Raw genomic sequence first — 14,812 nt, forward strand, 5'->3', positions numbered from 1 at the left:
GATTGATGGAACCATGAATTTTGCTCTTTAGCAGAAAATCCTGAAGGAGAATGTTCAGCCATTAGTTTTTTACCTCAAGCTGAAGCACACTTGGGTTGTGCAGCAGGATAACAATCCAAAACACACCAGCAAATCAACTTCTGAATTGCTTTTAAAAAAAAAAAAAAAAAGGGTTTTGGAGTGGCCTAGTCAAAGTCCATACTTGAATCTGATTAAAATGCAATGGCATGACCTTAAAATGCTTGAAAATCCTCAATTTTGGCTGAATTCAAAGGAAGAGTAGGCCAAAATCTCTCCAGAGATGTGAAACTCATTGCCAGTTATAGAAAACGCTTGATTTCAGTTGTGGCTGCCGAGGATGGCCCAACCACTTGTTAGGTTCAGGGGGGCATTCCTGTTTCACACAGCGCCAGGTAACTGAATAATTGTTTTTCCTTAATAGATGAAATCACCATTTAAAAACAGCATTTTGAGTTCACTTGGGTTGTATTTTTTGATTGATGATCTTACACATTACACATTCATGGGTACCGATATGTCTGCCGGTTTGTGAATTCCCCAAATTTGCAGATTTTTCTGGTTGTTCCTACCCTCCGTTATTCAGTGCTCTTTCTGAAACACCATACAGCGCACCGCCTAATAGAAAACGTGATTTGGCACCATCTTCTGCCATCTTATACAGCTGGCCATTTATTCATCCATCCATCTGTCCATCATTTCATCAATCCGTAATCCAGCCATCATCTACCCACACGTTCATTCGTCATTAATAGAAAAGTAGTTATTTGGGACCATCATGTGGCATTATAAACCTTTAAGGGAGGCATTAATGACTCGATTTTCCCTATTCTCAGCAGGTCTTTTCCCTATTTATTTTTTACTGTATTGTCATTTTTTTGGTGTTTTTTTTCTTCGTGTCTTTGGACAAAATGATAAAAGGGAGGTTTTTACATTGCTTTATTATGCGCTTACGTGGTTCTTGGTTCATTCACACTCTTTATATTTACACAGAGATAAATATGCTTTTTTGTTTTCAAAAGACTATACAAAGCGATAAAGCAAATTTTCAAGACACTTCTGTTCAGTTTTGGATTTTTTTCACAAACAATTACACACTGCATCCTCTTCATATGACAATGTCAAATAATGTGCGTATCGGTAAAACAGTAGGCTGCCATGTAAATGGAGGGGGGAAAAACACTCAGCGAGGCCCCTACAAGGTTGGGGATGCGAAGTCCAAAATAAAAAGACACACGTCAGAAGTAGGACAAAAATCATACCAAGTGCTGTTATTAACATACGGTGCATTACACTGTGGCTTCACAAGCGTGTGTGTTAGTGTGTGGAGTCTGCAGTGGTAAAAAAAAAGACTGGCTCCATGGTCCATGCGGAGTCTTTTTTGGGGAGGTGGGCCGGGCTCAGACGCTGAAGCTCTCTCCGCAGCCACACATGCCCTTGATGTTGGGATTGTTGAAGACAAATTCGCTTGACAACTTGGACTCCACAAAGTCCATCTCGGTTCCCAGGAGAGTCAGCTGGGCTTTCTTCGCAATGAACACCCTCACGCCTGTCACAGCGCAAAAAGAAGACCAATGAACAAGAAAGATACAAGCACATCATGGTGAGTTTTAATTCGGAATTTGACACAACTCGGACAAACTTATTGATACACCTGGCCATTACATTACATAAACAGGAACTGAAAATGGAAGAATATTATGGTGTTGGTCACCTCTTTTTAGCTATAGAAAAATAGAATTGTCCATAATGTATGCCTTGGTAACTGGATTTATTTATTCTTACTTAGCAAAGTGGTTATGGAAAACAAATATACTACTATTAAAATAAAACCTATGATGGAGATGGAAAGACCATGGTTTATCATTTTCAGAAAAACAACAACTTGTACAATTCAATTGAAAAAAATATTGGGGAGGAAATAATATACTGTATTTGGTATAAAGTGGTACCTTGACTAAAGGCCTTTTCACACTGCACTTGGTTTTCTTGATATTCACTGCTTGCTCATATTTGGAAGTGGTTGCTTTCCATCTTACCACAAAGTAAATTGGAGGCTTCTCCTGCTGGTTTGAACGTGAAGTAGACCCAGGTGCACCGTGAAAAGGTCTTTACGAGTTTCATTCACTCTATAACGAAGCTCATAACTTGAAATGAACTGAAATGCCATTCATCCATTCTAGCCTCCCAAAAGACATTCTTTTAATGTCTTTAACAAATAAAAAAAAGAACTGTATTGGAAAATATAAGAAATGAACTGTTTTTATAAAGTATAACGAAGCCACAAGTCCCACCCATATATAGCTGTTTAAAGTAGAAAACATTGACACTCAACATGTTCACTGAGTTCACAATCGACTAGCAAAGGGAGAAATTACAGCTATTACGACCATTAACATTTTAAAAATCAGATGGAACTGTTATAAAAACAAGACAGCTCACCATCCTGCTGCACCTCCTCATCACAACTTTCCTTCTGTTTAGCGTAGTCCAGCGTATACGTCAGCCCGTTGCAGCCACGCGTTCTCACTCCAACTTTCAAGCCAATCTGGGATTAAACACAGAGGCTAAATCACAAAATCACCTTTAAGGGGCCATTTCTTGTTTGGTCGGACAAACAAATTTTACAAAATATAAACACATTATGGCGGCCAACTGGTTAGCACATCTGCCTCACAGTTCTAAGGACCGGGGTTCAAATCCAGACGCCGCCTGTGTGGAGTTTGCATGTTCTCCCTGTGCCCGCGTGGGCTTTCTCCGGGTACTCCGGTTTCCTCCCACATCCCACATCCCAAAAACATGCATGGTAGGTAGATTGAAGACTCCAAATTGCTCGTAGGTGTGAATGTGTGCGTGAATGGTTGTTTGTTTATATGTGCCCTGCGGTTGGCTGGCGACCAGTTCAGGGTGTACCCTGCCTCTCGCCCGAAGATAGCTGGGATAGGCTCCAGCACGCCCACGACCCTTGTGAGGATAAAGCGGTAGAGAAAATCGATGGATGGATAAACACATTACTCACATATTCAGGCTTGTCCTGCAAAAAACATCGGATCTTGTTCACTGCAGATGGTGTCTAGAATAAAATTACAATTTAGAACTCACACTTAGAACAATACCAAGCAAGTTCCCATACTGAAACTGTAAGACTTTACACTTATTTATTATCATCACTTATGTTTACTGAGCTCTGATTGTTTTTCTTTGTATAATTTCCTCATTTAGACAGCAAGGATTCCTTTATTTCACATTATTTATTACTGTTGTTGCAGTGGTTATTGCACCGCACTACATCATACTGTCATGTCATTGTTTTATTTTTGGCCTTCGAAGGTTTTTTTTATACATTGGCATAGATGACAGGGATGCCACCCGCCCTAGCAAGAATGAATTATTGAATTTTTGTGTTCAGTGTCACCATTGGGCATTCAATTATCTGGCTACTTGTTGTTGTTGCTGCTAGAAGTGGGCACAATCCTCCTATCGCCATAACCATCACTTTTCAGGGGAAAAAATAAGAAATGAAAACTGCCTGTTTGTTAACGTGTATTATATTAATAAAAAAGTGAACGTTTGACAGGCCAATTTCCGCATTGTGGATTAGTTATCTTAGCAGTTAGACAACTAAACTCCGAATGGCGTTACAAAACAAATAGCCTGAGCAGCTTATGTAGCATAGCTGCCGAGTTTCGCAACGTAAGTGATACACAAAACAGTTAGGGATAGTTACGAAGTACTCCGCATGTACTTAATAGTAAATGTTTAAGGACTTACCAGAGTGAGTGCAGCTCTAGTGGGAAGTATCTTTCTTTTACTGACCGCTCGGACGGTCGCTCGTACCATGGAGGCAGACATGTTGGTCAAGTTCGCATCATAACAATGGACTGCGCATGCGCGTAAAATATGGCTGTCACGTCCGATAAGGGTGGTCGTGACTTGATGACGCAACCTGTTAATTTCGTATTGGTTCGAATCATGTTGTGTGCGGTTTTTTTTTTCTTTATCTTTTAGTCATCCACTTACGGTATCGGTTATTATCACACGTTACACCTTATCAAGTTTCTGTTGTGAAAAAAAGACCAGCTTCTCTATTATGTCATAGCGGTTTCGCCGTCATTTCGACCAATGACGTTACTAGATGAGGTCATGTGACATGAATTTGCCCAATTGCATCTCAGTAGCTGTCTTGACACACCGTGACGTTTTCAGAAAAGTAGAAATAAAAAGAATCTATAAAAATGTAGACCATGATTAAGTTGATTTTGTACCTTACAATGGCCTCTTATTTTCTTTTTGGTTTTCAAGTAAACAATAGCTGCAATTATTTCACAGGTGAACGATATAACCACACAAATTCTGAATACAAACTATGAATGACTGATGAAAGCGGTATGGACATTGAAATGAGCATATTTGAAACGGTGAAAGAGATCTGCTAACCAGCCGGCCACCTGGATGGAATATCATTGGAATAATCGATTCTAGAAAATATTTGATAGTGACAATCCTTGTCACAATAGAAATACTTAGGGGAAAAAGAAAAAAAATGTACATAAGTTGCAGAACACCAGGTTCTAATATTGATACTGTACATTCAAAGACTGGATGAAAGAAAATTACACAAATCTTTAAAAAGTCATGTTCATCTGCAGTGACTACACAACATAGATCTAAACCCAAGCAGTACATAGCCTCAACCTCTATCCCAGAATTACCAGACCCAAGAGAATCAATTTATTCACTTTTCATTGTGAAGCATTAATAGATAATACATTCACTAATGTCATACATAACAATATGGTGAGTATTTTATCTTCAGTGACCGCTTGCCCGTATTCACAGTACTGTATATGATTGCAAATATAACAAAAACAACCAAGATAAGAAAACACACAATAGATGAGTTAGGATGGCGGAGGCATGGATGCATTAAAAAATGATTTACTGACTCAGGACTATAAAAATATATTGGTTGTCAGACTTTGGCAGTAAGTCGGATTCGTTTCCAGTAAGGGTTGGACTCCAACCAGTTGTGTACAGTCAGGGCCAGCAAGGCCCGCTTTGCTGGCCTAAACACAATCACAAGCACTGACCTCCATTTACAACTCACATTCAATTGTATTAATTTATTTCCAATAGTCCATTGTATTCATGTCATAGTGTGTCTTTGCTGCCCAGCTTCCAGTAGTGTGTATGTTAAATTGTCATTTATTTTTTTTTGTCCAATCAGATTTCAGCTTCTATGTGTTGCTTCAGAATCAGGAGTGCTGGCCCATGACACATAGACACCATTGGCAATGGCTGTTTTTTAATTTTTTTAATCCAATCAGATTTCAGATTCACAAAACTTGTTTTAAGAGTGACGTCGGCATTTTTCTGTCCTCTTGCGATTTTCATGATTGGCGACAGAGGAGGAACGCCAGACATCAGTAAAAATATATTTTTAAAATGACCTTTTCAAGGAAAACAGACATTGTGAGGATAGGTGTGCCAACACCGTACCTGGAAAAGGATTCTCTCTGAATTGTGTTTTCGCAAGTGCGCAGTCAAACTGGTTGTATGAGCTCAGCTTTTGTGGGTTTTCATGTGTCTTACCAGGCTTACCTTTTGAATGAATCTTTTCCCACACACTGAGCAACTAAAGGGTTTTTCTCCTGTGTGCCTTCTCATATGTATAGCCAGGTGTGCCTTTTGCGAGAATCTTTTTCCACACACTGAGCAACTAAAGGGTTTTTCTCCTGTGTGTTTTCTCAGGTGTACTTGCAGCTTGTCGTTCCGGTAGAATGTTTTACAGCAAACTGAGCAACAGAAAGGCTTTTCTCCTGTGTGTTTTATCATGTGCGACAGCATGCAATCCTTTCGAGAGAATCTTTTACCACAAGTTGAGCAACTAAAGGGTTTTTCACCTGTGTGCATTTTCACGTGTTTTTCCAAATTTTGCTTTGCATTGAATGTTTTACCACAAGTTGAACAAATTAAGGGTTTATCGCCTGTATGTGTTCTCATGTGTGTTCTCAGATTTGATCTTTGAGTGAAAGTTTTACCACAAGTTGAACAACTAAAGGGTTTTTCTCCTGTGTGTATTCTCATGTGTGATTGTAATGTTTCTTTGTGAGCGAATGCTTTACCACAAGCTAAGCACCTAAAGGGTTTTTCACCTGTGTGTCTTTTCATGTGTGATTTCATATATTCCTTTAGAGAGAATGCCTTCCCACAAACTGAGCAAGTAAAGGGTTTTTTACCCGTGTGTGTTTTCATGTGTGATACCATATAATGCCTTTGAGAGAAGGTTTTACCACAAGTTGAGCAGCTATAGGGTTTTTCACCTGTGTGTGTTTTCATATGTGATACTATATAATGCCTTCGAGAGAAGGTTTTACCACAAGTTGAGCAGCTAAAGGGTTTTTCACCAGTGTGTATTGTCATGTGTATTTTCAGACTTTCTTCATGAGCGAATGTTGTACCGCAAACAGAACAACCAAAAGGTTTTTCACCTGTGTGCGTTCTCATGTGTAAAACCATATGATGCCTTAGAGAGAAGGTTTTACCACAAGTTGAGCAACTAAATGGTTTTTCACCTGTGTGTGTTTTCACGTGTCTAATCATATTTCCATTTCGAGCAAATCTTTTACCACAAACAGTGCAGCTGAAATGTTCTTTAAATGAGTGACGACTCCTGCATGTTTGAGAGCTTTCCATTTCAGAACATGTCAACTGATTGTCGTCACCTTGACAGTCTGCGTCCCTCCTCAAACGTTCATCTATGTCATCACTGTCTGACAGCGGAGCTAAGAGGTTGTTCGGTGGTGGTCCTCCACAGTAGTCTCCACTTGGACTGTGATGATGAAGCTCTGATGAGCCAGGTGGTTCGTCGTCTTCCCTCTTCACAGAGACATCAGCCTGCATGTCTTCTTTCTTGACATGGTGGTACTCTGGATCCTCCTCTTCCTCTTTAATGTGGAGGGACTGAGGACCCGTGTGTTCCTCTTTACTGTGAGAACACTCAGGATCCTCTTCCTCCTCTTTAATGCAGAGGGGCTGAGGGCCCGCTTCCTCTTTATCGTGGGGAGGCGGTGGAACCTCTTCTTTCTCCTCGACTTCACTCTTCACAGAGACACCAGTCAGTAGCAACATGCTAACATCGGCCTCCTCCTCTTCGACTTCATTTATGTGGGAGGGCTGTGAATCGTCCTGCCCCAAATTGGAGCTTCCCCCATGCGACTGAGGGCAAATGTCAACCCGATGACCCATCAGCTGCTGGACGTCTGAAAGACACAACGCAAATACAGTTTAGCGCACATGGGTCCAATCCTGAAAACGCTTGTTGGCAGTTTATCCCCGCTTAATCAATAATTTATAATAATCTTCAATGACCCTACCATGCATGTTTTTTTTAATGTGGGAGGAAACCGGAGTACCCGGAGAAAATCGGGGACTCACCAGTTAATTAGTACTTGCTTGAGTAGTTGTTGTTTTTTGTTTTAACTGAGGTTTTGACTGAGAATTATTTTGAGTAAAAATTTTTCGTCTTACTGCAGTCACATTATTGTGAGTTAACAGTACTCTTATTTGAGAACAATTTGTGGCAACTCAACCCACCCCTGCTAATGTGTAAACACAAAATTGACTATCTACGACCGAGGAGGTTGCAAATAAAGAGATAAGGCGAATGACTTTCCCATCCCGTTTAATAGTTAAAACGTGCACTGAAACGTTTACAATGGAACGTTATTGCGCCTTTCTGTAGACACATTTGAGAAGAGCAGCGGCGAGCTTAATAGAGAAAGCAAATGTGTCGTGAACGGACCTTGGGCGTGTTTGTTTAGCACCATGCGAGCAGATTCCAGTTGCTGTGGATGACGCTCACCGTCCTCTCCCGCTCGACAAAGTTGCTTCTCGTACAACGCCATAATTCTATTAGAAGCAAGTTATTTCTTTGCATTAGTCACGTTCTCACCCACACGATTAGTTATTTATTTATTTTTTTTTTTTACGTTTACCTACTGGCTCTCGCGAGATCCTATTTGTCGTCTTCTTCTTTCTGTTCAACCGCGGTTTGCAAACTGACTGCATGATCGCCACCTAATGGTTTGGAATGATTACTGCTTTGGCTAAAAGATCTTCCAAGATCATTCCACTGCTGCATAATTAACTTCCCCCTCTCGCTCATATTTTTACACTTCGTAATTCGGCCTACCTATTAAATTCATTCAATTTCAGTCTTCAAACATTTGTCTCCAAGGGCCGCGCACAAAGAACAGAAGGAGGCTAGGGAAACTTCAAAAGGAAGTCCTGTTTTAATTTGTTAACTAAGCTAAAGCCAACCCATTAAATTATATCTTTTTTATATTAGTTATTTTTTGGGGAAAAAACAACAACCTGTTACTTCTTAGCTTTCTATTCAATGTGTTAAGCAGTTGAGAATTTTTCAGAATTTTGTGGTGGCTGTTACCATAAGGTTCATAGCATTCCATTTGATATGGGCACAGATATTATTTCATTTTACATTGTTTTCCGTTCCTCAGTTCGTCTTGTATTTGTTTCCACGTTATTCCATTGATATCAAGATAGTTTGTAGCATTTTTCACCATTGCTATTTTTCTACTCTGTTTAGCTTGCTGGGTAAAGTTGATCACTTCTACTATAAAATATCGAAAGTTTACCTTGTTTACAATCATTGCATCTTCTTTTACATTAAAATAGTTCTGTACAATTTCCTAATCTTGCTTATTAGTTTGCTGATTTAAGTGAACTAGTTGAGCTGCCTCGGCAGATGACATTTTTCCTTTCATTTTAGTTACGGTTTTTAATTCCAACTTTGGTCTGGCGGGCAGTAAATACGACGGCGCTGCCCGATGACGCCACTTCTAGGCGACAGACACAGAAAGTGAACTACAATTCCCAATCGACTGGTTGACCCTCCTTCCGTTTCCGTTCTGTATCCGAAATAAATACGTTTAAAATCAATGCCGGAAGCTCATGTATGAAATTAATTGACAAAGACAAAAACGAAGGACATTTTCGCTGTAATTATAGTTAGTTATCGTTAGTTTTGAAAACGTAAAATGTTGTTTTAGTTAACGTTTCTTTTTTAAATTCTGGTTTGTATTTTATTTTGTTTGCGAAAAAGTGTTTTTTTTTTCCATTTTAGTTTTAGTTATTTCGTTTGTTTTTCTTTACCATAGTCTTGATTCAAACTCACGTTACAGTAAATGAGAGTCAGCACACACCTGCCACCATTTACATTAGAGTGCCTCTGATTAAACCAAAATAAAGCTCAGCTGTTCGAGTAGGCTTTTCCTGACACTAGGAGAAGAAGCCTGAAGGATTTGTGCTAACGCTGACTAGTATTTGGACCTGTTCACAATCTGCTATATGTGGAACAGGTTAACGGACTTGTGTTGTATGCTGTGCTAATGAGCAGGACTACGGTTTGATGACATGATTGTCTGAAGCTGAACTGTCTTATATTGTGTTTTCTTTATGGCTGGTGTCTTTTGACAAAAGTTCAATACATGTAAAGTATATCATTTATTTATACAAATATATATGTAAACACGAACGAAGCCCAAACATGAAATATTGTCATCTTTGGTGGCTCTGTGGAGACATCTTGTGTTAAAAAAGACATTAGATACATTTACAATTCCTACGGGTGCTTTATCACCATCTCCTTTAGCCTAAGCCAGGAGGAAGTGATTAGACCTGTGTTGCCAAATGTGGAAGTAGGTTGTGCGTATACCGGATTAGACTTTATATGGCACTTTTCATATGTTAAGTTGTAGCACAAAATTACACTATGTATGTATAAAATAACACATGAAAGAGGCCATACCAGCCAAATGTAATCATTGTAACAACAGTCAAGCATGCTGGGAAACGCTTCCTCCTCTGATTCCCTAACACATCACAATGTCTTTTTAATTGTCCAATGTGAATGTGTTCTATACTGCTTTTATACCTTTTACACATGACCATTTTGAAAACAAAATTAATAGAATAATATCCCATCCATCTATCATTAGTCTTGAATGACACGGGTGTCCGGACCTTGTAAGTGAATCCATTTTATATCAACAGCACCTCTCACAGAGAGGACTCACAAAAAGAGAAGACTCACAAAAGTATTAAAGTATGAAAAAAACTACAATTAGTGTTAATACAATAAAAAGAAAACCATAACAACAACAATAACAGCATAAGGGTGGTGGCCAGTTTGGCAGCATTGTCATCGGCCCGAAGACCATTAGTGACAGCAAAGCGCCAGTAGGTTTACCTGCTGCCACAGCGCTCAATTGAACTGGGTCAGCAGTGTCCCACACAATTCAAAGTGGAATAGTTTTTAGGCACTGACGAACGAAACTACTTAGGTTAGATACTGTTCATCTGATTACGCCTGGTTTGTTAAAAATGTATCGCTGTAATGCTTCGGTAAGAACTGCAACTGTGTCAGCATCAACGGTAAGTGTGTAAATTTATTTTCACCTATTAAACTGCCTTTGAAAAGTGGCCCACCAGCTGTCACACGGTCGCCAAGCCAGCCGGTCGAGCAACCGGAGCGTGGATCCGCCCCGGTAAGCGCCCCATTATACAATATTAATCAATGACGGTGTCATTAATTAGCATTTTTAAAGTGTATTAAAATTAGGAATTGAACATGATTTCGAGATGGTGTTCTGTTAATGTTGCTGGCAACAGTATATGATGGCAATTTAAGTGTGAAACGACCAAAACATGGCGGCCTCCATAAGGGTGTAGATATGATCTTTTAAAAATTTTTGGGAATAAATACTTCATTGATTCACATTCTCGCACATGCGCACTATCGCAAGAGTGAAAGACCTAAACATGGCAGCCTGCGTAAGCAATTAGATGGAATGTTTTAAACATATTTATTAGAATAAATAGTAGGTTTACATAAAGAAGATGTGCACATTTAAAATATACAGTAAGAGAAAGTTTTGGCAGCTTGGGTTTAGTTTAACATTAACTGCTTTTGGAGAATGTCTAAGGAAGAGACAGCTCTTCGCTAAAATCGAAGTGCAAATGTGTAGGTCATCTCCATACAAGGGGTTTGAGACCACATCAAATTTAACATCTCTGAGAGGAAGCATGTAGAGCGCAAACAGGATGGCCCTAAGAATGACCCTTGAGGGACAGTGCAGAAAGAGGGACAGACTCTGAGCACCAACCACAGAATTATGTATATGATAGCTACAGTGCCGTGAAAAAGTAGTCCGCCGTCTCAAATTCTTATATTTTTGCATAGTTTCCCCACTTTAATGTTTAACATCATGAACCAAATGAGCATAGATCTCGCCACACACTGATCAACTAAATGGTTTTTCTCCTGTGTGTGATCGCATGTGTATTACCATGTTAACCTTTTGAGTGAATCTTTTTCCGCACACAGAGCAACTGAAGGGCTTTTCTCCTGTGTGTGTTCTCATGTGTATTACCATGGTTGATTTGGCAGAGAACGTTTTAGCACAAGTTAAACAACTAAAGGGTTTTTCTCCCGTGTGTGTTCTCATGTGTATTTCCAGATTTCCTTTTCGAGAGCATGTTGTACCACAAACTGAGCAACCAAACGGTTTTTCTCCTGTGTGTATTTTCATGTGTGATACCATGTGATGCCTTAGAGAAAAGGTTTTACCGCAAGTTGAACAACTAAAGGGTTTTTCTCCCGTGTGTGTTCTCAAGTGTGATACCAAACGATGCTTTTCAGAAAAGGTTTTACCACAAGTTGAGCAAAGAAAGGATTTTTCCCCCGTGTGTGTTCTCATGTGTTTTACCATGTTAAGCTCAAGAGCAAAGTTTTTACCACACGATGAGCAACTAAAGGGCTTTTCTCCTGTGTGTGTTCTCATGTGTGATTCCAGTGTCTTCTTTTGAGAGAATGTTTTACCACAAAATGAGCAACGAAAGGGGGTTTGACCTGTGTGTTTTTTCATGTGTGAGTTCATATATTCCTTTTGAGAGAATGTCTTATCACAAGTTGAGCAACTAAAAGGTTTTTCTCCTGTGTGTATTTTCATGTGTCTAATCATGGGTCTATTCTGTGCAAATTTTTTGCCACAAATTGAGCAGCTGAAATATTTGTTAGGTGTGGGATATCTGCGTTTTTTAGAAGTTTTCTTGCTAAGAGATGTCTCCTTTTCAGAACATGTCGACTGCTTGTCATCACCTTCACAGTCTGCATCGCTCCTCAAACGTTCATCTATGTCATCACTGTCTGACAGCGGAGCTAAGAGGTTGTCTAGTGGTGGTCCTCCACTGTGGTCTCTACTTGGACTGTGCTGATGAATCTGTGATGACTCAGGTAGTTGGTCTTCGCCATCTTCAAACTTCACAGAGATGATAGTCAGCTGCAAATTGCTGACATCAGTCGGCTCCTCTTCCTTCTTAATGTGAGGGTGCTCTGGATCCTCCTCTTCTTCTTTAACATGGGGGGACTGTGGATCCTCTTCGTCTTCACTCTTCACCGAGACACCAGTCAGTGGCAACTTGCTAACATCGGCCTTGTTGGAGGGCTGTGAATCGTCCTGTCCCAAACTGGTGCGCCTCCAGTGCAAATGAGAGGGACGATCAACTTGATGACCCATCAGTTGCTGGATATCTGCAAGACACAAGCAACACAAAGACAGTTTAGCTCACAAGGGTCAAGCATATGATCTGGTATGACTAGTCAAAGTGGTGTTTTTTGAATAAAAATAATTTTCAGACATATCGGTGGCCAGCCTAAGCACGAACAGTTTGTATGTTTCCAATAGCCACAAATACACTGAAAGTGAACATGAAGAGAAAAGCAAAAAATGTTCACAGTGAGAAAATTATAAACTAGGGAAAAAATATATACTGGATTGTAAATGATGTCATTCCATGAATGTTAACACAGACCCCTGTCAAGTGATGGTGTCCAAATGTGGAGAACTCAGTATTTTTACATTCCCTGGCCATTGTGGATGGGCAGAGCCTCTGGCATACACCTGCTTGGCATCATGATTAGCTACAGTAGGTTCTTATGCACCTGATATATGTTGCCCATTGACATTTGCTTCTTCGATCGTGTGTTTCGCCTCGCACTTGTTTCCCCCCATAAATATTTGTGGTTTTCCATTAGTCCTAATATGATTTTTTCTTGTGTAGATTAGACTTTTGTTATCTTGTTTCTGTTCAATTCTCTGGGCCCGTGTAGTCCAAGAACGGCTCCCTTTGTTTTATTTCTCCTTTCTTTCCCGTTACAGTATTTAGGGTGCTTCTACGCTAATTCTTATCTCGTTATTGGTCTCTACAGCTGTGTTTTTCTATTACTGCTTTTGCAACATCTTTAGTTGCAACTCTTTGCGTGAGTGTTTTCGCTCTTTTGTTTTATCGGCTATCCACCTCTGGTGTGTTTTGATTAATTTAATTCGTGTCAGTCTTCTGCGAGGTAGTTTTTGTAATTATCTTTGCTCATGTTGTTTGTGCACCCTTGGTTAAATAATAAATAAATAATGATTTGCTTTTAAAACTTTGTTGGCTCTGGTTTGGGGTTCAAAGTTCTGTACACGCGACGGTGTCATCTCATAAGTAGGCTGGCGATTCAAGTCTAGACAAACATAGCGGTGACATAGCAGTGCATGTAAGTTTTGTTTAAATTTTTTGTTTATGGACAATGTGCACATGCGAAGATATGAAGAGACTGTTACACCAGATTTAGCAGGTAGCTAATTTCCATTTGTATCTGTTATACTGCTTTTGTACCATTGATAGGTGATGTTCACACTTTGAAAACACGCCATTAGGTGTGGAAATGTTTGGACAGGCACAGTCTTAAAGGAATTGTAAAGTGGAGGGGGGGGGACAGTCACATTTGACACACCACATACAAGAGTGTTGTTAACAATTGGTGTTTACAGTGATAGTTTCTAAATTCGCAGTCAACCCAATTTGTCTTATCCTTTCTAACATTGATTCCTAAATATTTAACGTTTTTCATTGTGATCCATAAGAGGGTGATAGTGAATAGCCAACAACATTTGTTCATATTTAAATATTGACCAGATGAAGCCGGAGGCAACTTCTTTAAAGCTTCCGGCACCCGAGCTTTATTCTTAAAAAAAAAAAAGTGTCATCTGCTAGTTGACAAATAACCCTTCACGTTTAATGAGCGTTAAGTTTTAACTCTCGGTAGTGAAACGTTACTGTGCTTTTCTGCGGTCACATTTGAAATCCGCCCAAATAAATTCACATAGGAGCTGCATTAAGATCCTTAATGGAGAAAGTAAACGTGTACACTGGAAGGCTAGCGAGCATGTGAACGGACCTCGGATATGCAACTGCGCCGTCTGAGCATCTTCCTGCCGTCGCTCGTTCTCCTCTCTGGCTCGACAAACTCGCTGCTCGTACGACGCCATGGTCCTTTTAAAAAGCACGTAGAGTTCGTCGGCAGCGGTAATAAGTTCCTTGCGCTAACCCACTCCTTTATTATTTTATAACGTTTTCCCCACTAGAGTTTGCATGGTGGGCCTTTCATTTTCTTCTTCTTTAGTTTAATGGCGGGTGGCAGCTTGCGTTTGTTACACTACTGCCATCTATTGTCTTGGAGTGCACATCTGTCTGACCCCGTGAGACAATTTGATTTCCACATAGAGTTAAACTGGATTATCAAGTCTAGCTGCTAAATGTTAAGAGGGCTTGCCATAGGAAACGGTGCACATCTGTCTGACCCCGTGAGACAATTTGATTTCCACATAGAGTTAAACTGGATTATCAAGTCTAGCTGCTAAATGTTAAGAGGGCTTGCCATAGGAAA

General features: G+C 39.9%; 2 protein-coding genes across 7 annotated transcripts in view; both read right to left on the reverse strand.

Annotated features, from left to right (window-relative positions):
* Nucleotides 1-940: 940 nt before the first annotated feature.
* Nucleotides 941-3,942, reverse strand: isca1 (iron-sulfur cluster assembly 1). 2 transcript variants are annotated; one of them, XM_061767446.1, is made up of 4 exons: nt 3,790-3,942; nt 3,038-3,091; nt 2,461-2,566; nt 941-1,567 (listed from the first exon to the last, which is right to left on the reverse strand). In XM_061767446.1, the coding sequence occupies exons 1-4, from the start codon at nt 3,868-3,870 to the stop codon at nt 1,419-1,421; spliced, it is 390 nt and encodes a 129-aa protein (XP_061623430.1). In that variant the 5' UTR covers nt 3,871-3,942; the 3' UTR covers nt 941-1,418. The 2 variants fall into 2 exon arrangements, with proteins under 2 accessions (XP_061623430.1, XP_061623431.1); XM_061767447.1 differs by lacking the exon at nt 3,038-3,091 and having other exon boundaries at nt 3,790-3,907.
* Nucleotides 3,943-4,718: 776 nt separating this feature from the next.
* LOC133475069 (gastrula zinc finger protein XlCGF57.1-like) overlaps nt 4,719-14,812 on the reverse strand; it is a 28,756-nt gene continuing 18,662 nt past the window's right edge. The window contains exons 1-3 of one of the 5 annotated variants that reach the window (XM_061767422.1): nt 14,324-14,802; nt 12,203-12,634; nt 4,719-7,280 (exon numbers count right to left, since the gene is read on the reverse strand). In XM_061767422.1, the coding sequence (XP_061623406.1) occupies nt 5,581-7,280; nt 12,203-12,634; nt 14,324-14,414 (2,223 nt within the window). In that variant the 5' untranslated portion in view covers nt 14,415-14,802 and the 3' untranslated portion in view covers nt 4,719-5,580. Of the gene's footprint in view, nt 7,281-7,455; nt 7,774-7,822; nt 8,619-8,678; nt 9,011-12,202; nt 12,635-14,323; nt 14,803-14,812 lie in introns of those variants that run through there. The other 4 variants (XM_061767423.1, XM_061767425.1, XM_061767424.1 and 1 more) reach the window with 4 other exon arrangements.

The sequence above is a fragment of the Phyllopteryx taeniolatus genome, chromosome 3, assembly GCF_024500385.1.
Source record: "Phyllopteryx taeniolatus isolate TA_2022b chromosome 3, UOR_Ptae_1.2, whole genome shotgun sequence".
NCBI lineage: Eukaryota > Metazoa > Chordata > Actinopteri > Syngnathiformes > Syngnathidae > Phyllopteryx > Phyllopteryx taeniolatus.